General features: G+C 32.4%; 2 protein-coding genes across 2 annotated transcripts in view; both read right to left on the minus strand.

Moving 5' to 3' along the window:
* The window catches only part of LOC127880782 (uncharacterized), a 222,334-nt gene that overhangs the window by 42,093 nt on the left and 152,331 nt on the right, over positions 1–27,910 (minus strand). The gene's annotated exons all lie outside the window — the stretch shown is intronic.
* On the minus strand, positions 98–27,895 carry LOC127880779 (uncharacterized). Its single transcript, XM_052428182.1, has 3 exons — positions 27,737–27,895; positions 1,964–2,022; positions 98–618 (listed from the first exon to the last, which is right to left on the minus strand). Exons 1-3 carry the CDS (start codon positions 27,780–27,782, stop codon positions 331–333), a joined length of 393 nt encoding a protein of 130 aa, XP_052284142.1. The 5' UTR covers positions 27,783–27,895; the 3' UTR covers positions 98–330.

Consider the following 27,910-nt stretch of genomic DNA (forward strand, 5'->3'; position numbering starts at 1 on the left):
TCGAACCAGTTGAATGAATATCGTACTTTTTGATGGCATAATAACAGCCAACAAAAACGAACTACTACTTCAATTCACACAATAAAGAACGACATAATGGAAAAATGTATCGATTTATTAATTACCGTAAAATCCTTTTCATAGTTGAACAATTCCGTAACTTTGACACCAACATTTTATAATTTAAATTAATTTATTAAGTGCAACGCATTTTGTTAACACTGAATATTGGAAGCAACATTCATATATTAGATAAAGGAATACGCGCTTATTTTCAATTTCAAGTATATAAGTAACTTTAACTTCTGTTTGTGATGCACGCCCTTGAAACTAATTCGGCTTACAAATGATGAACTCGTGAGTGTGGTCGTAGAAATAGGACCACATTCTTCTCATTGATTTGGCCTTGACCGGAACGTCACAAGTCGCGGCGTTGGGGTTGAACTTGATGTCAAGGTCGTTCAAGCCAGGACCGAACCAGGTCGACCACGAGCCGTTAAACCACTGGATTCTGTAAGCGATGATGCGACCTCCCTCAATGATTTGGTCCGCCATGTCTAGACCAGCATGCCAGCGACAATCAAATTTCGCCGGACGGTTAACCAGCTGGCATTTAGGCTGCATAATAATATATGTACATTTGTTAGTAATATCATATACTGGCCTTATATGACAATGTTGTAAATACATGATTTTCTTCAAGAGTTGTAAGAGCAGATATATGTTCACGAATGTAAACATATATTTACCATGACGAGCAATATCAATATAAAAATATTCACCCAAAGTCGCTTTGTTATTTTATTGTATGCTTAAGACAACGAAATGAATGTATATACTTCTGAGTAGCCTTAACATTAGGCGTTTGTGTATTATGGAATGGATGAAAGGACATACCGATCCTAATTTATTTCTCATAAATATGGTCTTTTAGCAACATTTTTGACTTGCTATTATTTCTTATGTATGCCTTTTGTAAAATCGCCTTTTTGTAAATATTAATCTGGCTTATGCAAACATGTATACACACAAGTTAAGGGACGGTTAATTGTTCAACAACGATATAAATTGTAATATCATAGTAGATGGCCATCAAATAGTCTCACTCAAATCTTTAGTTTTCTTCAATTGTAAGCGAAAGAACAGAAGGTTATACGTAATTTTTAATTTATTTGATAATGCCATTGTTAAAACAAGCAATCGTATTTATTGAAAACAAACATGGCAACCCAAACAAATAAATAAAGTAGTGAGATGAGAAACTGTAATATTTATCATCACTCTCTTTAACATTCTTGCCATAAAATGAAATAAACTGTAGAAAACAGAGCCGGTAGAGAAAAACAAATGTCAATGTAAACACAATTAATAACAACTGCTTAAAACTACATAAACCAATTCGTAGTAATTATTTTAATTTCGAGTGTAAATTTTTGCTCACTAGACAAGTTTTACAGCACACACCTTGAGGAAATAGTAAAACTGGAAAATCTTCAAACTTGGATAGCTTTTAAGTGTTAAAAGTTTAATTGAATAAAACTAAATAATAAATTCGATTTGGTTTCAGCACCAGCTATTGCCTTAATAGCAGGATGATCATTAAAACGCTACAGATCATGCAACGTAACTGCGAGTAACCCCGGGCGGTTACATTATTCGACAATGCTTAAAATGATCCGTTAAAACACAGTCTTATATCATCACTATATTATCTCTATCGATTTGCTATTACATCACAAACGTCCAAACTTCAGAAGGAATTGGTCATACACTTATTACTTCATCATTCGAAAGAGCTTAAATCATGTTAAAGTATAGCTATTGTCTGTTCCTGACATATTTGCTATTTATTTCCTTGCACTATTGTAATTAACATATAGCTACAAAATATCGTTTGATTATACGTGAACATGCAACTGAAAACTAAGCCAAATCTAGCTAAACTAACTAAAATACGATCTACCTGAGAGGTCGCGTCGTAGATAACGACATCTTGTCCCACAGCGATGGCAACGCAAGCAACTATAATCACAACCAGAACCTTCATGTTGATATCTATTTACAGCGAAGAATGCGTCCCAATACAGATCGGTGTCAGTTATATATACACTTCTATTACATCACGTGACTCTCGTTATATGTATTTTCACTAGAACAGGACATGAATTTTGCAATTAATATATTTATAAAACAATTACATGCATTGTCAACATGTTGATCAATCAAAATTAATTAAATATTTATGGCGTAGGAAAGGGCGAGGCTTGACGTGATGAGTCTGATATCACATTATATCAAAAGTCACCATATATTATATTTATTATGCAACATTTAAAGACAAGAAGAATATATAAATATTTTGGGATTTTCCCAAGACAGCTTCAAATAGGTCATAGGTCAAATAGGTAATAATGCAGTTAATCGTACCAAGTGATGACATGTTGTTGTTTAAATAAAATAGAGGTCATAATCATAACAAATATTTATGCTGAACAAACTTAATTTACTGAGAAATTCTAGTAATTAATACATTTGATAAAAACACTTTCTTTGAGATCATAATGTTATATTGACAAAAATGTTTGGCAAAACAAATACTGTAAATCACAAAGAATCATTGACTAGGATTGCAGACAAACATAACATATACAAAATTAACATTATAACTACAAAAAAAAGCAATTATGAGGTTCAATGAGGTTTGATTGACAAAAATGATTGGCAAAACAAAAACAGTAAATCACACAGAATCATTGACTAGGATCACAGGTTAATATAATAGAAAAAATATAAATATAAATATAAATATAAATATGCATAAAACAGCATTCATATTGCGAAGACAAAAGTACATGTAACAATTAAGTGAAACTTTAAATCAATGAGAATCATTGACTAAGATCACCTTACATAACAGACAAGAGATAATAAATAGTATTCGTAGATTTGAAATAATAAATTAATTGAAATTGTGTTTCATTTTCATTTCTTGATACAATACTCTATCTTTAATGTCAGTTGCAATATGCTTACCGCTTTTATTTGTGTAATTGTTAATTGTTTAACTGTGTTGTTCTCTTCTCTTTAACAACAATATCTTAAACGAAATCCATAAATTCTTATGGCTTTAGTCCCATTACCCTCTCGGCCATTTCTTTCAACCATATTGCCATCTTTACTTTTTTCCATTCGGCTAAATACAGTGACCGGCCCTTTCCTATGTTCAATGTCCTCATCCCCATACAACCTTCTATACAAATACTCATAAGAAAGATCAAACATTGCACATGCCTTCTTTTTTTATTTATTTATTATTATGGGATTAAATCAAATTACCCGATTGTGTAAATTTATATATAACATATAAATTTCCAACTGTGGACTAGGTTCACGAAGCAGCTTAATATGCACTGTGACATTGTAAAAGTTAATTTTCACAAATCATCAAGCATTTGGTATATTTCTGTAGCAGAACATCTTATTTGTCTCATTAAATAACACGTTTTACTTAAAAATCGTGCTAAACAACAGTAATATAGACTAAACATATGTATAGTTCAGCAAAATGTAACCCAATATCTTTGTTGTTAAGCACATGAAAACAAATAAAAAACAAATATAGGTTTTGCTATTAAAGTATTCTTAAGTAACATTTAGAACACATTTTCCATGCAAGATGTCATGTTTCTTTTATTTTAAGCGTAGATATTTTTGCCTTTGTATAAATTGACGAAGTTTATAAACTTAGGCCCTTAGTAAGGGAATCAACTCTTATATGGTTGTTAACATCGCTTCATGACAACATGTAGTGAACACTCACACACCAAATTTCTAAGGATCACTAGGTTTCACATATTAAGTTAAAACTGTTATTTTACTTGAATTACTTTAAAGTTACCATTTCACATGTTTAATAATCGTAAACATGGTTTCAAATTCAGTTGAAATCGATAAGTAAATAAATTGCTCCACTCTGATATGTATTGCGACTGCAGACGTTTCAAGCAATATGTTTTATATTGTAATTCATAATGTATAATTGATTGAAATTATTTTTAAACTGTTGAAAACTCGGTAAGTTGAGAATAATTACGGCATAAGCAATTGAAACGAACTTAAATGACGTACTTAGCGCAGGTCATTGTTTTTGTTATTAAGCTGTCAATCTTCATCTGTCATATGCATTCGCAGATGTGGTGTAATAGTTACAGCGCTAGACTACCACGTGGTTGGCCCGAAATCGCACCGCATATCTCACCTCCTTATTTTGTTATAATTAATGCAAAAATGTAACCGTTCTTTATTAATAAAGAATGCAACAAAAAACAGTATATTAATAAGTAAGTAAACAATTATTTTGTAGAATCGACACATCTTTTTTTTATATTCATAATTGTGTCCATATATACTCCGACCATAAATTAGGTAAGTATTATGTGTATATATATATATATATATATATATATATATATATATATATATATATATATATATATATATATATATATATATATATAATATGTTACCGCTTTTATCGATTTAACATTTGGTGTTATACCAGATGTACACATTTAACAAAGCCTCTCGGTCAGTGACATTCTCTTATAGCGCAATAGTCATAGCCTAACAGAAATACATGAACAATTATGAAAGTGTTCACAAGAATACTATATTCACATGCATATATTAATATTGTTTGCAATAGATAAGAACAGTTTTTGATATATGCTAATTGAAAAGGTGCGACATTTAGAATATTACACGATCATGAATTATTCTCAAATGTTTTCTACTTTCACTTTTTTGTTGGAATGCAGACGTACTTCATTTTGTGAAGTGAACACACAACTTACAATAATTTAATTTTTAAGCACATATTTTTGTAACAAGTACACAGGTATAGAAATAAAAGGCAAAAGTGCTAATACATATTTTGCAACCTTTTTCGTTAACTTCAAACGATCAAATTGCTTCGGCATAAGACAAAGGAACGCTGCAAGGGAGATCACTGTGACGAGTTTGCAATGAAATCAATTGGAATTAGTTGCCTTCAACGTCGATCTGGGCAGAAAGTACCACAGACTACCATGAGTGAGCATCTTATACTCATTAACTACTCGTGCATGGTTTATTATTGAAGATAAAACATCAAGTTAAAAAATATCAAACATTATCATTTAATCAAACCGATATTAGTCATGTACATATTTATTGTTGGATAGTATTAATCATTTGTATTTCTATAATACGAATCAAAACGTCAATATTATTATTTGAAATGGTGATTTGCTTGTATCTTTGATTCGATACCATTGATAACTGTATGATATTGAACAATATTCAATTATAAGAATCTGTTAAAAATCACCGTGTGTGGAAAACAATAAACGGTATCCCCGATTTAAAAACTTGATTTACAGAAATGATTTAAGTCTGCGCTCAACAGGAAACATACAAAATCAAACAAGAACCCTGACGTAGGTAAATGCTTATTTCTTTTCATTATTTTTACAAAACAATTCAGTCATAGAATGTTAATATTTACTCTTTTCTGTGGTTTCTGCATTACAACGATCGCCACGATATTTGCTAGTCAACGCCGTCTAGACAAAACAGTGTTTCCCTTTGTGTTGAGCTATTGTAAAACAGTCTGTATTGTGTCTGTGTTGATGGGCGGTCTGCCGTCGCAGACATGATTCCGTCTTGTACTTGCAGTTATGATATCGGAACAACTAGGAACAACATGCTACAAGTATGAAGAAATTATGAGAGCAATATGACATTTAATGAGCTCCCACATTCTGTCGTTTCGTTTCTACGAATTCACAGTAGTTTTACATATTAATAGTCAAACATATATATACATGAAAACAAAAGAAATCTTTTTTTGAATAAGTTGATTAGTTTTTGACAATATATTACGTTATGGCCGATTTATTATTCTATGTAGAAAACAATCATCGATTTTTTGTGTTCTGACCTTATATATTGTAGCCTTAAATTTAAAATAGACCGGAATAAGTTAGAGGAAATAATAATACTGATACTGTTAGAAAATAGTAACTAGTTTTATGTTGGAAATATGTCGCCGTGCAGGAAGTTGTATTATGCGAACTAGGTCCTTTCTCTAACGAGTTAGTATCAATCTAAGCCGCATCGTGCGAAAATCAGCCTTAGGACATATCGGAAAGTGTTGCTTTAGAAATGCCTTTGTATCCGTATACACTGATGAGGAGTCATAATTATGACATCACACAATATTGCAAGACATTATATCACACAGAATAGCTCATGGCCGGACTACGCGAAAGCGTTGGCTGCTCTGGAGGTACGCTGTGCGCATATGTCATAAGACCCGTTTTCGGCTTATTTCTCGCCCTGCTTCTTGAATACATCAATATGATTTGATTGATGCATATTTATATATACTTTATATTGATATAAACCTTAGCTTAAAACAAAACAGTTAAAAAAGTAGCTCGAATTTTATAAAATGATATTACTGTTAACGGGTAACACTGGGGGCAAAAAGCGACGCCTTAAACGCCAGATTTATATTTGACACACTTATCTATTTTTAGTATTCACGTTCAATTGATGATTTCACATAAACAAAAACGGTACATGAATTACATCATATCTTAAGGTTGAGCTTTTTCACTAAATATTTGTTAATAAGTTAATAAGCCTCCATTGAAATGTTGTCAATTTGTGAACATCTCCCTTTAAAGTGTAACAGCTTATTGTGATCAGGAGCACAAAAATGCATACTTCAATATAATGCTCTTCTTATATGGTTATTTCCCCTTACATGCAAACAAGTTAGAAATTATCATATTAATTATACACACACGTCGTATATTAAAGATCACATTAATTGTTAGTGTATTATTGTATGGGTATTCTATGGGTAAGCATGCATATAAAATATGATAAATACAAAAATAACGCACTTATCTACATTTTGATAAACACAACCATAATCATAAGCACTATAATTTGCACTCGGCAAAGGACAATATTTCAATATATTTAAGCTAAATATATCACGCGGAAAATGAGCTGTTCGTATAAACAACTTTGGTGTAGGGTTTCAAGTATTACGCAGTTAGCAGGGTTTGTAAAGGACGTCCTTGATTGCAATCGGCGATCCTATTCATTTGCAACTTCCACAATGAATGCATTCAACAACGTGGAATAATGCATTAATTGTTTTTTTTGAAAACCTTTTTAATCATTTAGCTTGTACGACAGCCAATACAGATTTAAATATTTCTTCCGCTTTCAGCGAGCTAAGCATTCATTAAGCAGCAGTTGCGGCGCTGTGCAGATAACTGGTTGTTCATCACTCAGTTCATTTTTAGGTGGTTATTCATTTAAAATCGGTCATGTGACTGAATAAAATGCTAGCATTACATTTTTAGTTTTATATACCTTAAAACTAGCATTCCTTATAACAAAACAAGAAATGCAATTAATTCTTTAAGAAGTTCGAGTCGATTTATAAAACATTTAAAATACGAACGAAAAGGGCATGTTTGCTTTGATTTATTGCAAAATCAAACAATATTCGTGACAAACTTAAGAATGTGCATGTATAATTGTAGCGCAAACTACTTGAATAAACCATCGTCAGCAACATATGATTCATAAACACGCGCCAGTTTCCGTTTGAACCGCAAATGTTTAATTCACTATCGAAGCAATTTTTGTTTGGCCTACGAGTCGTCGAATTCTTAATAAAATTGTTGAAGTAACTAATGGTTACAATAAACACCACTTAAAGCAGGAAAGAATTCTCAATTTATATTTATTATATTAAATAGATCACATACTTATACTATTTTATATATCAATGCAATAGTATAGCTGATATAAATAGGAGTGCGGTATTCCTAGATATCATCAAGCGATCACTATTATGCTTATTCAGTCCATATTTCAGTGGTGTTTGTGCACATGAAATGTTATCTGAATCACATGCCTTTGTTTTGTGACATGCTAGCACAAGGTTGGCATGCGCGAACCCGATCGCCTACAAGGTAAACACAATGGCTGACGATACTCAAGTGACAGCCGAATCATACTTTGTCATTGCAGCTGATAATACAAAACACGAGTGCGTTTTGAACAGTACACCGTGTTTGCGATTTGCTGAAATCGATTACAAGTACTTCCCTTTTTTATCTGAAATGTATAGAAATAGCGAAGCTCCATACGTGTGTGAAGTATGCCTATTTAGCCTATTTAGCCTATTTAGCCTATTTAGCCTATTTAGTACATAGGTTGAAACAAACATCCTATTTAGCCTATTTAGCCAATTTAACAGCCTCTTCAGCCTTTTTAGCCTATTTAAGCCTATTTAGCTTATTTAGTAAATAGGTTGAAACATACATCCTATTTAGCCTATTTAACCTATTTAGCCTATTTAACAGCATTTTCAGCCTATTTAGCCTATTTAGTATATAGGTTGAAACACACATCCTATTTAGCCTATTGAGCCTATTTAACAGCCTTTTCAGCCTATTTAGCCTATTTAGTACATAGGTTGAAACATACATCCTATTTAGCCTATTTAGCCTATTTAGTACATAGGTTGAAACAAACATCCTATTTAGCCTATTTAGCCAATTTAACAGCCTCTTCAGCCTTTTTAGCCTATTTTAGCCTATTTCGCTTATTTAGTAAATAGGTTGAAACATACATCCTATTTAGCCTATTTAGCCTATTTAGCCTATTTTGCCTATTTAACAGCATTTTCAGCCTATTTAGCCTATTTAGTATATAGGTTGAAACGCACATCCTATTTAGCCTATTTAGCCTATTTAACAGCCTTTTCAGCCTATTTAGCCTATTTAGTACATAGGTTGAAACATACATCCTATTTAGCCTATTTAGCCTATTTAGTACATAGGTTGAAACAAACATCCTATTTAGCCTATTTAGCCAAATTAACAGCCTCTTCAGCCTTTTTAGCCTATTTTAGCCTATTTCGCTTATTTAGTAAATAGGTTGAAACATACATCCTATTTAGCCTATTTAGCCTATTTAGCCTATTTAGCCTATTTAACAGCATTTTCAGCCTATTTAGCCTTTTTAGTATATAGGTTGAAACACACATCCTATTTAGCCTATTTAGCCTATTTAACAGCCTTTTCAGCCTATTTAGCCTATTTAGTACATAGGTTGAAACATACATCCTATTTAGCCTATTTAGCCTATTTAGTACATAGGTTGAAACAAACATCCTATTTAGCCTATTTAGCCAATTTAACAGCCTCTTCAGCCTTTTTAGCCTATTTTAGCCTATTTAGCCTATTTAACAGCCTTTTCAGCCTATTTAGCCTATTTAGTACATGGGTTGAAACATACATCCTATTTAGCCTATTTAGCCTATTTAGTACGTAGATTGAAACAAACATCCTATTTAGCCTATTTAGCCAATATAACAGCCTTTTCAGCCTTTTTAGCCTATGTCAGCCTATTGAGCCTATTTAGTAAATAGGTTGAAACATACATCCTATTTAGCCTATTTAGCCTATTTAACAGCATTTTCAGCCTATTTAGCATATTTAGCCTATTTAGTGTATAGGTTGAAGCATACATCCTATTTAGCCTATTTAGCCTATTTAACAGCATTTTCAGCTTATTTAGCCTATTTAGCCTATTTAGTACATAGGTTAAAACATACATCCTATTTAGCCTATTTAGCCTATTTAACAGCATTTTCAGCCTATAGTTAACAGTTTTTTCAGCCTATTTAGCCTATTAAACAGCATTGTAATTATATTTAGCCTATTGAGTACATACGTTGAAACATACATCCTATTTAGCCTATTTACCATATTAAACAGACTATTTAGAAAGTTTAGTACATACGTTGAAACATACATTGTATTAAGCCTATTTTGCCTATTTAACAGTCTTTTCAGCCTATTTAGCACATGCCTATTTAGCCTATTTAACATCCTTTTCAGCCTATTAAGCATATTTAGAACAAAATATTGAAAAAAACATCCTTTTTAGCCTATTAAGCCAATTTAATAGCCTCTTCAGCCTTTTTAGCCTATTTAGCCTATTTAGTAAATAGGTTGAAACATACATCCTATTAGCCTCTTTTACAGCATTTTCAGCCTATTTAGCCTATTTAGTACATTATTTGAAACATACATCCTATTTAGCCTGTTTAGTCAATTTAAAAGCCTCTTCAGCCTTTTTAGCCTATTTAGTAAAAAGGTTGAAACACATATCCTAATTAACCATCCTATTTAGCCTTTTTAGCATATTTAACATCCAATTTAGAAAGTACATATGTTGAAATAAACACTGTATTTAGCCAATTTAGCCTATATAACAGCCTTTTCAGACTATTTAGCACATGCCTTTTTAGCCTATTTAACATCCTTTTCAGCCTATTTAGCCTATTTAGTACATAGGTTGAAACAAACAACATCCTAGTTAGCCTATTTAACAACTTTTTCAGCCTATTTAGCTTATTTAGTACATAGGTTGAAAAATACAGCATATTTAGCCTATTTAACAGCATTGTCAGCATATTTAGCCTATTTAGTACATAGGTTGAAACATACATCCTATTTAGCCTATTTAGCCAATTTTACAGCCTCTTCAGCCTTTTTAGCGTATTTTAGCGTATTTAGCCTATTTAATAAATAGGTTGAAACATACATCCTTTTAGCATATTTAGCCTATTTAACAGCATTTTCAGCCTATTTAGCCTATTTAGTACATAAGTTGAAACATACATCTTTTTTAGCCTATTTAACAGCCTTTTCAGTCTATTTAGCTTATTTAGTACATAGGTTGAAAAATACATCCTATTTAGCCTATTTAACAGCATTTTCAGCCTATTTAGCCGATTTAGTACATAGGTTGAAAAATACGTTCTATTGAGCCTATTTAACAGTCTTTTCAGCCTATAAGTACATAGTTTAGCCTATCTAGCCTATTTTACTGCCTTTTCAGCCTATTTAGCGTATATACATGTAGTACATAGGTTGAAATATACACCCTATTTAGCCTATTTAACAGCCTTTTCAGCCTATTTAGTACATAGGTTGAAACATACATTCTATTTAGCCTATTTAACAGCCTTTTCAGCCTATTTAACCTATTTAGTAAATAGGTTGAACCACAAATTCAATTTAGCCTATTTAACAGCATTTTCAACCTATTTAGCCTACACATGTATTTAGTACATAGGTTGCAACATACACTCTATCAATCCTATTTAACAGCCTTTTCAGCCTATTTAGTACATAGATTGAAATATACACCCTATTTAGCCTATTTAACAGCCTTTTCAGCCTATTAAGCCTATTAAGTATAGGTTGAAATATACATTCTATTTAGTCTATTTAGCCTATTTAACAGCATTTTCAGCCTATTTAGCATGTTAAGTACATAGGTTGAAAAATACATCCTATTAATTCTATTTAACAGCCTTTTCAGCCTTTTTAGCCTATTTAGTAAATAGGTTGAAACATACATCCTATTTAGCCTCTTTTACAGCATTTTCAGCCTATTTAGCCTATTTAGTACATTATTTGAAACATACATCCTATTTAGCCTGTTTAGTCAATTTAAAAGCCTATTCAGCCTTTTTAGCCTATTTAGTAAAAAGGTTGAAACACATATCCTAATTAACCAATTTAGCCTATTTAACAGCATTTTCAGCCTATTTAGCCTATTTAGAACAGTAGTTGAAACATACATCCTATTTAGCCTTTTTAGCATATTTAACATCCAATTTAGAAAGTACATATGTTGAAATAAACACTGTATTTAGCCTATTTAGCCTATATAACAGCCTTTTCAGACTATTTAGCACATGCCTTTTTAGCCTATTTAACATCCTTTTCAGCCTATTTAGCCTATTTAGTACATAGATTGAAACAAACAACATCCTAGTTAGCCTATTTAACAACTTTTTCAGCCTATTTAGCTTATTTAGTACATAGGTTGAAAAATACAGCAAATTTAGCCTATTTAACAGCATTGTCAGCATATTTAGCCTATTTAGTACATAGGTTGAAACATACATCCTATTTAGCCTATTTAGCCAATTTTACAGCCTCTTCAGCCTTTTTAGCGTATTTTAGCGTATTTAGCCTATTTAATAAATAGGTTGAAACATACATCCTTTTAGCATATTTAGCCTATTTAACAGCATTTTCAGCCTATTTAGCCTATTTAGTACATAAGTTGAAACATACATCCTTTTTAGCCTATTTAACAGCCTTTTCAGTCTATTTAGCTTATTTAGTACATAGGTTGAAAAATACATCCTATTTAGCCTATTTAACAGCATTTTCAGCCTATTTAGCCGATTTAGTACATAGGTTGAAAAATACGTTCTATTGAGCCTATTTAACAGTCTTTTCAGCCTATAAGTACATAGTTTAGCCTATTTAGCCTATTTTACTGCCTTTTCAGCCTATTTAGCCTATATACATGTAGTACATAGGTTGAAATATACACCCTATTTAGTCTATTTAACAGCCTTTTCAGCCTATTTAGTACATAGGTTGAAACATACATTCTATTTAGCCTATTTAACAGCCTTTTCAGCCTATTTAACCTATTTAGTAAATAGGTTGAACCACAAATTCAATTTAGCCTATTTAACAGCATGTTCAACCTATTTAGCCTACACATGTATTTAGTACATAGGTTGCAACATACACTCTATCAATCCTATTTAACAGCCTTTTCAGCCTATTTAGTACATAGATTGAAATATACACCCTATTTAGCCTATTTAACAGCCTTTTCAGCCTATTAAGCCTATTAAGTATAGGTTGAAATATACATTCTATTTAGTCTATTTAGCCTATTTAACAGCATTTTCAGCCTATTTAGCATGTTAAGTACATAGGTTGAAAAATACATCCTATTAATTCTATTTAACAGCCTTTTCAGCCTTTTTAGCCTATTTAGTACATAGGTTGAAACAATCAACATCCTATTTAGCATATTTAACAGCCTTTTCAACCTATTTAGCTTATTTAGAACATAGGTTGAAAAATACATCCTATTCAGCCTTTTTTACAGAATTTTCAACATATAAGCATATTTAGCCTATGCAGTACATAGGTCTTAATATACATCCCATTTAGCCTTTTTAACAGCCTTATCAGCCTATTAAGCCTTAGTACATAGGTTCAAACATACATCATATTAAGCCTATTTGGCTTATTTCACAGCTTTTTCAGCCTAATTAGCCAAATTAGAAAGTTTAGAACGAAGGTTAAAAATTACATCCTATTTAGCATATTAAACAGCTTATTTAGCATATTTGGCAAGTTTAGTTCATAGGTAGAAATATACATCCTGTTTAGCCTATTTAGCCCATAGGTTGAAACACACATCCTATTAAGCATATTTAAAAGCCTTTTCAGCCTATTTAGTACATATGTTGAACATAATATCCTATTTAGCCTATTGAACAGCCTTTTCAACCTATTTAGTACATAGGTTGAAACATACTCAGTACATCCTATTTAGCCTATTAAACCGCCTTTTCAGCCTATAAGCCTATTTAGCCTTTTAAGTACAAAGGTTGAATCATATATTCTATTAATCCTATTAGACAGCCTTTTTAGCATATTTAGCCTATTTAGTACTACGGTTCAAACATACATCCTAGTTAAAATATTTAGCTTATTAAACAGCCTTTTCATCCTATTTAGAAAGTTTAGTACAAAGGTTTTCAAAAATACATCCTATTCAGCCTAGCCTTTTTAGCCTATTTACAAGTTTAGTACATACGTAGACATATACATCATGTTTAGCTTATTAAACATCCTATTTAGCCTATTTAGTCTATTTAACAGCATTTTCAGCCTATTCAGAAAGTTTAGAACAAAGATTAAAAAATACATCCTATTTAGCCTATTTAACAGCCTTTCAGCCATTTTAGAAAGTTTAGTACAAAGGTTAAAAATGCATCTTATTTAGTATTTAACAGCTTATTTAGCCTATTTAGCAAGTTAAGTACACACGTACACATAAACATCCTTCTTAGCCTATTTAGCTAGCCTTTTCAATATCCTATTTAGCCTTTTTAGTCTATTTAAAAGCCTTTTCAGCCTATTTAGAAAGTTTAGTACAAAGGTTTAAACATACATCTTTTTTAGCCTATTTAATAGCCATTTTAGCCTATTTAGCCTATCGAGAAAGTAAGTACAAAGGTTAAAAAAATACATCCTATTTAGCCTTTTTTAGCAATTTTAGTAAATACGTAGACACATACATCCTATTTAACAGCCTATTCAGCAAGTTAAGTACATACGTAGACACATGCATCCTATGTAGCCTATTTAACAGCCTATTTAGCAATTTTAGTAAATACGTAGACACATACATCCTTTTTGACAGCCTTTTTAGCAAGATAAGTACATACGTAGACACTTACATCGTATAAAGCCTATTTAGCCTTTTAACAGCATGTTTAGCAAGTAAAGTACATACGTAGACACATTCATCCTATTTAGCCTATTTAACAGCCTGTTCAGCCTATTTAGAAAGTTGAGTACAAAGATTAAAAATACATCCTTTTTAGCCTATTTAACAGTCTTTTTAGCAAGTGAAGTACATACGTAGATATACATCCTTTTTAGCATATTTATCCTATTTAACATCATATTTAAACCCATTTAGACTATTTAACAGCCTTTTCGGCCCATTTAGAAAGTTAAGTACAAAGGTTAAAACATACATCATATTTAGCCTATTTAACAGCCTATTTAGCCTATTTAGCAAGTTTAGTACATAGGTAGACATAAATATCCTATTTAGCCAATTTTACAGCCTATTTAGAAATTATGTAGACACATAAATCCTTATTAACTCATACATCCTACATAGCATATTCAGCCTATTTAACAGCCAATTCAGAAAGCTTAGTACATATGTAGACGCATACTTCCAATTAAGCCCATTTAACAGGTTATTGAGCCTATTTAGCAAGTTTAGTACATACGTAGACATATTTATCTTTTTTAGCCTATTTAACAGCCTATTCAGCCTTTTCAGCAATTAAAGTACATATGCACATGCATCCTTTTTAGCATATTTAACAGCCTTTTTATCTTATTTAGCAAAGTTAGTTCATAAGTTGACACATAAATCCTATTTAGCCTATTTAGCAAGTTTAGAACATACATAAATGTAGACTCATACATCCTAATTAGAATATTTAGCCTATTTAACAGCCAATTTAGCAAGCTTAGTACAAACGTAGACGCACACATTCAATTTAGCCCATTTAACAGGCTATTTAGCGTATTTAGCAAGTTTCATACATACGTAGACACATACATCCTATTTAATAGCGTATTTAGCTTATTTAGCAGGTTTTGTACATATATAGACACATTCATCATATTTAGCATTATTTGCCTATTGAACAGCCTATTTAGCTTTTTAAGCAAATTAAGTACATATGTTAAAACATATATCATATTGAGCCTATTTAGCTTATTTAACAGCCTTCTCAGGCTTATTATCCTATTTTTTAAGTTAAGTACACAGTTTCATACATGCATCCCATTTAGGCTATGTATTAGCCTTTTTTAGCCGTTTAGCCTACTAGTATTTAGCAAGTTAAGTACAATGGTTAATGCATCATATTAAGTATATTTAATGACCTTTTCAATCTGTTTAGACAAGAGCAAGTTTAGTACAAAGGTTTTCTCATACAGCATGAGTGTATGAATCGTTATTGAGCATATTTAGTAAGTTCAGTAAATAGATTCTGGCTTAGTGTACATCCATTGCAGCCTATTTACCACGCGTAGTACATAGGTTGAAACGTACAACCTATTTAGCCTATTAAACAGTCTTTCAGACTATTTATCATGTATAGTATATAGGTTCAAACATACATCCTAGTTAGCCTATTGAAATGCTTATTTATCAATCTTTTCTGCTTATTTAGAAAGTTTAGTACATATGTTGAAAAATACATCATAACAAGTCTATTTAGCCTATTTTAAAGCCTTTTCAGCCCATTTAGCAAGTGTAGTACATAAGTGCAAACATACAACATTTAAAGCCTATTTACACAGCTTTTAAACCTATTAAGCAAGTTTAAAGTATGGTTATTACATACTGGGCACGTGTTTTTCCCAGTGTACACCAGTCCCCCACACACACCATCCACGCCACAAACAGATGGAGACTAAATCAAAATTAAATGTCATCTTTGTAAAAATTTAAATATCTTCAATTAAAACTTAAGTACATAGGAATTGACACTGTATTACTACATTTGTTCAAACATTTGCAGTGTAGTAAGTTTATTATTTAGGAGAACATGGACACAATATTTGTACTTACACTATGCGACTACAGGTGGGGAAAGTCTTTGAACACGCGCATGTGAATGAAACGAAGTCAATACAAAAAGTTAAGTTTTGTAGTAACATTTGTGCTTTTTTAATGTATTATTGATTGTTATTCAAGTAAAATAATATGGTAGTTGCAGCTAGAATATCAGCAGAAGTTGTAGCAATAAATGCGATCATGGTGATTGTGTAATATTATAGTTGATTGTGGTGTTCTTGGTGTTCATGCTGTTAAAAGAGTTTTTTATTTAAATGTTTTTTATTGCTTTTCGTGTGTTTGGGTTTATAATACAATTGTTGATGTTGATGTATTTAAAAACAACATCAAAACCATTTGATGAAAACAATTAAAATATGTACGGGAAGGATACACAAAAAACAAATTCCATATGCTTGACAATTGTATACACCTTTTAATTGAACTTCATTTAAATTAGATACTAATTATTAGTCATCATTATACATTTTTACTTTCACAACATCACAACAAAAGACGTCCTAAGGGGCTTTTGTCCAAAGGGGCAAATGTCCTAGGGGGCTAATGTCCTATAGGGCTTTTGCCATAGGGGCTTTTGTCCTAGGGGCTAATGTCCGAGAGGGCTAATGTCCTACACTCAGATGATTGTATGTGTTAAACATTGATTGGCGTATACTGTTAAGTTGGGTTTCGCATCTAACTGTTGGAACAAATGTTAAAACGATCGTCCGGGTTGTCAATATAACGTTTGAACGAATGTCCGGGTTGTAAATACAATGTTGGTACGAATATTCGCCTTGTGAACATTAGCGTAGGAACGATTCTGTGGGAACGAAAGTCCGGATACCAGTTTTCACTGTGCGATACATTTTATTTGAGACTTAAATAAAATACTAACAGACGAATGTTCGTTGTATATTGTATAATTATTTTAGAATTTCAATGACAATGGCATGCAAATTTAGGCACATCTGGTGCGGGAGTATGATGTCGCTATTTTTACTGATAACAATCATAAGTACAAAGGCAGCGCGGAATAAAAGCAGCATCGCGCAATCATGCGGCATGGTCAGGTCGGACCTCAAAGACCTCGTGAAGAGGCCGGAAGGATCTGTAAATAAACTCTGATTTAAATAAAAAAAAAGCATGCGGCATGGCGCATGCTCGTGGACAACAACATAGGTAAGGCTACAAAGACCTCGTGAAGAGGCCGGAGGCAAGTAGGACTCTGATACACACTCGCTCGTGGACAACCGTCGTTGCGTCATGCTATTATGAAAACTGATATGATTGATAAGAACACAGGCATTGCGGTATGAAGAGCAGCGGGGCGCATCCTTAATGGTTACCGTCGCTGCGTCAAGGGACCTACACAAACACTGTGATTGTATAGGTCCCTGCTGCGTCCTACTATTTACTGCTAGTGGGATCACTAAAATTACATTGAAATATAAAGAAATGTACCCAAACGTATTTTTGAAATTATGTTGTACCTCGTACTTTCAAATGCATGACATACTAATATTACTTTTACCAACAACAAATTTAAACAATCAAATATAGTGTATAATTTAACTTGTGTGCTTGACTACAAATATTTAACGAAGTTGTGTCATGAAACCCTCAATTTATAAAAAGTATTTATACTATTTTGTATTTGCTTCTCTATTGATATTATCTGAGTTACCATTTGCACTTATAAATACAATCATAATTCAATAACATTTATTAATAATGAAATGATTTAATTAACTTTTGGTTGCAATATTTCAAATCCAAATTTGTGTTTATTATCCGGAAAAATGACAATATTAAGGAATTCATAAATTATATATAAATCATTAATGTTTTGTTACATACGTATAAAATACATATATCCTTCTAAGCCTATTTAGCCTATTTAACAGCCTTCTCAGCCTGTTTAGCATAATTTACAATTTTCTTTAATAATATTTTTAATAATTTTAAACTACATACTACTCAGCCTGTTTAAATTATTATGCAGGTTTATTAAATATGTTGAAATATATATGATATTAAGCATATTTAGTAGACTTTTTCAGTCTAATAAGCGTATTAAGCAAGTTTTTTTGGAAACGGTTGTAACATTCATCTTTGATTAAAAAAGGCTGAAATGGCCACTAAATAGGTTAAATATGCCAAATATGATGCAGTTTTAGGCCTTTTTCGAAAGTTTATTATAAATGTTGAAACATATATCATATTTAGCCTATTCAGCAAGTTTATTTAATATTTCGAAACATACATTCTATATAGCATATTTATCAGCTTGTTAAGCCCATTAGCATATTAAGCAAGTTTATTAAAGACGTTAAAATGCATTTTATTTAGCATTTTGAGCTTATTTAGAATAATATTTAGCATATTCAGCAAGTGTATGAAATAGAATGAAATATACAACCCATTTAGCGTTCAAGCATATATAGCGTCCTATGTATTCTGTTCTGCAAGTTAATTAAATAGGCCGAACCATACATCATATTTAGCCTTTAAACAGTCATTGAAGCCTATGAAGCCTTTTAAGCTTGTATGTTTAACAGATTCAGCACATTTAGCCTATTTACCAGCCTATTTAATATAGTTAGAATAGTTAGAAAGTTAAAAGAAGGATTTAAATATAGCAATTTTAGCAAGTTTATAAAATTGGTTACAACATGCATTTTAAACACATGTAATCTATTTCGCAGCATATTTGGCAAGTTTAAAAATTATGGAAAAATACAGCCAATTTAGCCTTTATAGCAGCCTATAACAGATAATTAAGCATAATTAACACGTTACATCAATTGAATTAAATACAGCCTATTTAGTCTATTTAACAAGTTTATTAAACAAATCCTATTTAGCTTTCTAAACCTTTTATCAGCCTATGTATCAATTATATAAAATACGATACAATATATAGCATATTTGGCACATCAATCCTTTTAAGATGCTTAAACATGTTATTAAGCACATTTATTATGCAATAAACACGATTAACCGAGAGTCGTTTTAGCCTTTTGAGAAAGTTTAATTTATAGGTTAAAACATACATCCCATTAAGCATATTAAGCAAGTTTATAAAATATGATAAAATATAAAAGTTATGCAATACATCTAGCCTGTTTATCAGCATATTAAATATAATGACCACATACAGCACTAAATACTAGGTATTAAATACTGCATATTAGGTATTTTGTTAATTAATTTGAAATGTACATCTTATTTTGCACATTTTACATTTTCAGCAGATACATAAGCAAGTTAAAATATTTTAAAATATACAGCTTTTTTATTTAGCTTATTTGAGATAGTATTCATCTTTAAATTTAACATCAGACCGTGTATTTATGGCTAGACAAAGACGTACTCAAAGCTGTACTTGTAAAGACGGATTTTAGGACAAACGGCAACCGGACAATTGGAACCCAGTGTTTTTTGCATACCCGGACAGTCGGCACCCTGTAAATTTGTCGACCTGGACAATAGGCACCCGATTAAATTGTAAACCCGGACAAACGGAACCCGATTTAATACTAAGAAGCAGTTAATGTTGTTTTTTACCAATAAAGACACTTGACTTGATATGGCTTTGTAGGGAAAGAAAATCCCGTCAATACCTTATCGTACTGATTAGTCTAATCCGCTGAATGGTTGTAAAAAAAAAGATCGCTAATTTTTAATATAAATAATACCTGACGGACATTGCGATAGAAAAGTACTATCTTCATGGATTGTGGTGTTTTCAAATAATATATTGTATACATATATTGGGTCAATCACATTTTTTACTAAACCAATGAGCGGTTTAGACTTATTAGTTAAACAAGGTGCTGACGGGCTAAATCGATTGTCTTTCGGGTGCCGTTTGTTCGGGTTTACAATTAAATCGGGAGCCGATTGTCCGGGTCGATATATTAACAGGGTGCCGACTGTCCGAGTATGCAAGAAAACACTGGGTGACGATTGTCCGGTTGCCGTTTCTCCGGAAATCGTAAAAACGTTTATTCGGTCTTAAATATTACGAATGTTCGGTTTCATATTGCTTCAGAGACACATATTTTATTAATCTATTATGTATAAGTTTATATCTTTTTTTGTTTAAACAATCTTTTTTTAAGGTTTATTAATGTTAGAAATGTGTTGCGCGTGTCAAAAATGCACGTGTATTGAAATACACGCTGAAAACGCGTGATAGCGCCAGACACGGAGCGTGTATTGACCTCTCATCTAGAGTCCGTGCGCCAGATAACAGAGTGCGGCGGATGACCTCCCGGAATTTTCTCTCGATGTAACCATTCTATTTTGTTAATAGATAGATCTTCGGACACATCTGGAGCGGCAGCGGGAGTGTGTTGTGTAGTGTTTATTGATATTAAGGATAAGAACAAAGGCAGGGCGGCATAAAGAGCAGCGGGATGCATCCTACTTGGGAACCGTCGCTACGTCCTGATATTTATTGCTAGTTGGAGCACTGAAACGACAATAAGATATTACGTTTTAAAGAAATTTACACGTTAATACTTAAAAATGCAAAAAACTTTAAAATGATCGAAATTATAATTACGTTCACAAACTTAAAGATCGATTAAAATAATATATTTAAATAATAAAACTGAATTTCTTGATAATAAAAGTGAACACAATTCTGCATTGATTTTATCTGAGTAAAATTGGCACTTATAAATAGAATAATTATACAAGTAGTTTTATCCTTAATGAAATTATAACATTCACTTATGTAAGAAAGGTTTTAAGTAAAATTTGGCGACCCATTTATTCATGATCTGAATGATACATATCCATGTCTGATGTTTTGACAGGGCGGACAGTCGCTCCTACATTATTTTGCCAACCCGGACAATCGCTCCTACATTATTTTGTCAATCCGGACAATCGCTCCTACATTATTTTGACTCCACGGCAAAACATATTATTCGCCGATCAAAGGCTTACACCTATAATTAACCAACAATTAAAATTGCCAACCTGTTAACCTATGTCTTTATTTTCGCTATCGCTTTAAGACATATCCTCGGCGAATTAGTTACACTGAAAAAAATATGATTTTAATTATTATTTCAATGTGATTATTTTCTTAAGGAATTAACAATTATTTATCATCTACATAGCAATGTAATACTTATCTTTGTAAATAATCTAATTGCATGTATTGAGTTGTTTCATTTATGATCTCATGTGTGTGTATATACTCGATTGTACTTCCTTGCTTGTATTATATGTTATGCTCTTCATGAATGGAGGAAAATAAAAGTCTATCTATCAAAGTAAGCCGATTCAACATGAGCCGATCAATTTGATTTTAATTAATCAATTTACTTATTAACAAACTATGTTACAGCTTGTCGATTCTGTAAATATAAGGTAGTTATAAGGGCACTTCGGACAATGGTTCCTACATTATTCCTATCAGGGACATTCGTTCCTACAATACATTTATTGGAATAAGTGCCATTTTGCGAATGGAATAAACATAAAAACCGCATTTAATCAATAATTGCTATATCAACAATGGTAGTATCAATCGATAATGACCACTTTCACACATATGATGTGCGAACCGTGCACAAAGATTACAGACTGGTGTCACATTAAAGGGGCCTTTTCACAGATTTTGGCATGGTTTGAAGTTTGTCATTAAATGTTTTATATTGATAAATGTAAACATTAAATTTAAAAAGCTCAAGTAAAGGTTTTTAAATCGTCAAAAGATGCATATAATGGCTATATTAGACCATGGCAAATGCTCAGTAATACTGTTTCTTCACAAATATCATAATTAATCCGAAAATTTGCGAATCTGGAACAACTTTTCTCAATTTTGTCAATTTACCGCACCGTGAAAAGATCCCTTTAAAGTGAAATAAGGTTAGTAAACAATTGGCTAGTTCATTTTTTTACATTTGACCCATTGATTGATACGACACTGCACGATTTCTTAATCGGCATTTCTATGATTATTAAAATAGTGTGTTAAAGTGATACTGAACTATTTTTGTATGTGTTGAATTGTAATATATTGATAAAATGTTACATGCATATGTTACAATAACACAAAATAGACAAGAAAAATTATACATTGAATACGAAATTCATAAAATGCAACATGCTGGCGAATTTGAATGTACAGACATTTTCGATTTTAGAATAAAATATCTGGCTTACAGTATTTGGCATTTTTCGACACAAGTTGGCAATTTTAATTGTCGGTTAATCATAGGTGTTAGCCTTTGATCGGCGTACACTACGTTTTGCCGTGGAGTCAAAATAATGTAGGTGCGACTGTCCGGGTTGACAAAATAATGTAGGAGCGATTGTCCGGGTTGGCAAAATAATGTAGGAGCGACTGTCCGCCCTGTCAAAACATCGTAGGAGCGACTGTCCGCCCTGTCAAAACATCGTAGGAGCGACTGTCCGCCCTGTCATATACATCGTGAAGCGACTGTTCGCCCTGTCAAATTTAGCGTAGGAGCGATTGTCCGGATACCATGTCGGATTACTAAATAATGCAGTATTTCAGTATATTATTATAGAAAAAAGAAATCTGGTTTAATTTGTACTGAAACAACTTTATACTGACCTCAAACATTTTTTTGTTGTACTGACATATGTTCTGTAAAAAACATGTTGTCTTCCTGTACCTATGAAGTTTCATGATCCTAGGCGTAAGTGTTCTTGAGTTATCATCGGGAAACCATCTGGTGGGGACGGAGACCCCACGACACCAGTTCATAATATGATCTGCAAATTTTCTCTTAAACTACATCCAAGAACGAGTCACTGTGGCATTAACCTTAGACCTAGTGACATCAAAATCAATAGGAGTCATCCGCCAGTCATGATCAATGTACCAATGAAGTTTCATGATCCTAGGCGTAAGCGTTATTGAGTTATCATCCGGAAACCATCAGGTGAACGGACCGACCGACCGATCGACAGACCGACCGACCTACCGACCGACGGACGGACAGACGGACGGACCGACCGACCGACATGTGCAAAACAATATACCCCCTCTTCTTCGATGGGGCATAATTAGACAGAGATTTCACTTTATATTAATTAAAATCAGCTGTTTACAAGCAAACAAAATACAACACAATAAGTCATGCGACCGGGATAATTGACACGCAGAGATATCAATATCGTGTTTTGACATATAAGCACCTCAATTTCAACAATCAGTATCAATATGTGTTTCACCAAAATGCAAATTGTTCTAATCTTATGTCTTGTAAGTAAACTAGTAAATATTAGACGTGCGGTTTCAATATTAGTTGCAATTGTTAATTCCCTTCATAACTTACAATGTTAACCAGTTCATAAAACTATCATCCAACTTCAATATTCTACCATTACTTATAAATTGTATAATGCATATATAATGTAGGTTATGAGCGTGCATATACGTTATTGCTGAATTTATAAATATTGTTGTTGTCTGCTTTTGAATAATGTTATGTATATGTATATAAATTGGGGCAAGGAAAATGCAAGCCATCTGTCATTTCCGGTATTTAAATACATGTACATGTATTGTGATCGACCATATTTAAGAAACAATTAATTTGTAAAAAAAAATACATTTACCTATCAACATTGAAAGGCAGTCCGCGCAGAAATATCATAATTGAATATGTATTCTAATAGCGAAAATAGGGGAAGAATATTCGGGAGCCGATTGCCTGAGTGACAAAGCAAACTGATGCCGATTTTCCAAGAGGACAATTTATTCGAGGGTCATTTGTCCTAGTGGACACATTTACGAGGAACCCATTGTCCGGGAATGCCAAAAACGCAGGGAGCCGATTTGCCGGGTGCCGTTTGTCTGGATACAATGTGTTTGGACCTTTTAATATTTTAACCTATTTGTAAGATAATTAAACATAATATGCATGTTTACAAAACAATTAGTACTGTCCCCCTACTCTAGCTCTAACGGACATAAATTCAGTTCGGACGACTACCAACGTTTTGAGCTTCAAATGAGCTCATCAAATTTTACTAACAATTGAGATAGTAGTTTTATTAAATAAACACAATTTAGTATTTTCCATAGCATCGATACTTGAATCCTAAATAGATTATACACCAGTAACACATGTGAAACTGCACAATAAAAATGCCACAAAGCAAATAACATTTGGGGCGGGCAGACGTTGCTATATTATGTCTAGAGTTTCGTGTGTCATTTAAAGTTAAGTTATATAATTAAGCGTCAACAGTATTATTTACTGAAAGTTTTTTCGACAGAGCATCAAAGCAGACTTTCGCCTGGTTGAAATTAATTCATTACACCGTGCGATAGTCTAATTTATTACCGAATAATTATTCGTATCCCTGATTCGTTGAGATGTAACGTAACAACCAAATATCTGAACAGGATCATCACTCATTATCACATTAATGCTGAAACATACATGTCTTAAGGCGTGACAGTGTGCACGATGTTGCACGTATATTTTGTTAAATTGGTCTTTTTGAATTCAGTTAGATAAATATATCCAATTGCACATCATGAACTACACTTAATTTTGTCAAGAACTCGGCAATAGCAACGCAAAAATAACAGTAAAAAAATCCGAGAGCCAGCTTACATGCGCGAAGAAATAATAATAAACACGAATCCGGGAGCCAAAACGCCCCGCATGCGCGTATGGGTCAATAATGGTTACACTAAACCTATATTTCCCACAGGCAAAAATGTCGCGTAATAGGCTAAATAGGTTGCACCTGGCTCCGATCCTAATTAAAAGTCCCGGCCGAAACTAGGTCAGCCCGACAGGCAGACGACGGCTGGTCAGCGTGCACTAGGTCTCTTCCGGGGGATAACTCTTGTTCGTTGTATGTTTCAACCTATGTATTAAATAGGCTAAATAGGCTGAAAATGCTATTAAATAGGCTAAATAGACTAATAAGGATGTACCGTTTGTTTCAACATTTGTACTACACTTTCTAAATAGGCTGATAGGCTGTTAAATAGGATAAATAGGCTAAATACGATGTATGTTTCAAGCTATGTTCTAAAATTGCTAAATAGGCTGAAAAGGCTGTTATATATGCTAAATAGGCTAAATAGGATGTATGTTTCAACCTATATACTAAATAGACTAAATAGGCTGTTAAATAGGCTAAATCGGCTAAATAGGATGCATGTTTCAACCTATGCTCTAAATAGGCTAAATATGCCAAATAGGCTGAAAATGCTGTTAACTATGTACATAATAGGCTAAATAGGCTGAAAATGCTGTTAAATAGGCTAAATACGATGTATGTTTCAACCTATTTACTAAATAGTCTAAAAAGGCTAAAAAGGCTGAAAAGGCTGTTAAATAGGCTAAAAAGGCTAAATAGGATGTATGTTTCAACCTATATACTTAATAGGCTAAATAGGCTAAATATTCAAAATAGGATGTATGTTTCAACCTATATACTTAATAGGCTAAATAGGCTGTTAAATAGGCTAAATCTTCTAAATAGGATGCATGTTTCAACCTATGTACTAAATTAGCTAAATAGGGTAAATAGGCTGAAAATGCTGTTACCTATGTACTTAATAGGCTAAATAGGCTGAAAATGCTGTTAAATAGGCTAAATATGCTAAATAGGATGTATGTTTCAACCTATGTACGAAATAGGCTAAATAGGCTAAATAGGCTGAAAAGGCTATTTCATAGGCTAAATAGGCTAAAATAGGCTAAATAGGCTATATAGGCTGAAAATGCTGATAAATAGGCTAAATAGGCTACATAGGATGTATGATTCAACCTATTTACTAAATAGGCTAAATAGGCTAAAATAGGCTAAACAGGCTGAAGAGGCTTTTAAATTGGCTAAAAATGCTAAATAGGATGTTTGTTTCAACCTATGTACTAAATAGGCTAAATAGGCTGAAAAGGCTGTTAAATAGGCTAAATAGGCTTAAATCGGCTAAATAGGCTGAAAATGCTGTTAAATTGGCTAAATAGGCTAAATAGGATGTATGTTTCAACCTATGTACTAAATAGGCTAAATAGGCTAAAATAGGCTAAAAAGGCTGAAGAGGCTGTTAAATTGGCTAAATAGGCTAAATAGGATGTTTGTTTCAACCTATGTACTAAATAGGCTAAATAGGCTAAATAGGCTAAATAGGCTAACTTCACACACGTAAGCTCCATAAATATTATCAGGTGTGTGTTTCTTGTCGATAATTTGTTGTGTAAGGCAAATGGCCGATTGCCTTCGCGATACGCGACATTATTTACAATAAGACATTAAATAGAACATAATGATTAAAGCTGTGGTCCCTGACTTGAAACGGTGGATGTAAACAAATCGGGGTTTAAATCGGTTGAAGGGATCTTTCACACGTTAACACAGACACATGTAAATTAAAATTATTATTTTCAAATTTAAGCAATATAAGATGAAACATAGTTCGCTTAAATAACCATTTAATTACTTTATGGTTTGTATAAACCAAAACAACGAAATTAAAGTTTTTAAGTATACAATTAAATAAGTACAAGGATAAGCTCAATCTGTTCATGTTAGCAAGACTTATAAGGAACACATTTTAGATTAAAGTCTCATGAAGAAGTAGTATAGAGTGTAAATGTTATGTAGTCCGGATAGCACGAAACGAGCAAACGGTTATTGAAAACATTGTCAAATATAAACTTCTATTCACATTTGTGTTATTACAATACAATACAAAAAGCTTTCCATTTTGATCATTCAGCCATTTATGTAACAAAGAAACTTCCGTCTTCTGCAATGTAGGTTACTCCATAATAAACGGTATGCAATTGTTTTATTTTACTTCAGTAAATGTATCACGGAAAGGCTGATTGAATTACGACAGTGTCTAATTTACTACTACCTGCTCAAATCTTGTCTTAAATTTGGACATTACACATTTGCATTAAAACACTGTATAAGTAAGTATACATCCTTCCCAGAGCGATATTTCATTTGTTTTGTTGATTATTAAAATCAATGTTTGAACTTATGTCAGATTGTATTTTATTTATTTCTCCTGTACATTTTATCTTCCATGTGTAGTAAACCACCCATTTTGAAAAAAATACGATATTTTAATACGAAATGTATCATGAAACTTTCGTAAATCTGTGAACATCTTCCTTTAAACTATAAAAACGTATTATGTTCAGGAGACATTAAATCTAGATGTCCGCAAGTTCTCAATAATCTTGTTAGTTCCCATTATATGCAACTTCATGTGTCTTTAAAGCACATTATTGTTATAAATTGACATAGTAGAAATATATAATGTAAGAAATGAATGAACCCTGAAAAAAAAACAATATTCATTACATCAACATCTACAAGGATACTCTCGTTATTACAGAATAAACTAATTTACCTGGTGCCTCAATGAGAAAGATATGAATGTCGTCGTACTTGATCATCGGCCGCTTGGTCGGGTCATTTTTCCAACATCCAGCTTGCAATTTGTACGGACATTCATTTAGTCCAATTAGTTTTATTTTCTGGTCATATCGGGCTTTCGAAGTGCAATCTAACCCTTAATAATTGT

The sequence above is a fragment of the Dreissena polymorpha genome, chromosome 5, assembly GCF_020536995.1.
Source record: "Dreissena polymorpha isolate Duluth1 chromosome 5, UMN_Dpol_1.0, whole genome shotgun sequence".
NCBI lineage: Eukaryota > Metazoa > Mollusca > Bivalvia > Myida > Dreissenidae > Dreissena > Dreissena polymorpha.

Coding starts and splice junctions, on each gene's coding strand:
- LOC127880779 (XM_052428182.1), bottom strand. CDS start 27,782: ATGATCAAGTACGACGACATTCATATCTTTCTCATTGAGGCACCAG. Junction 2,023..27,736: donor CTTTCTCATTGAGGCACCAG/GTAAATTAGTTT, acceptor TTGTGATTATAG/TTGCTTGCGTTGCCATCGCT. Junction 619..1,963: donor TCTACGACGCGACCTCTCAG/GTAGATCGTATT, acceptor ATTATTATGCAG/CCTAAATGCCAGCTGGTTAA.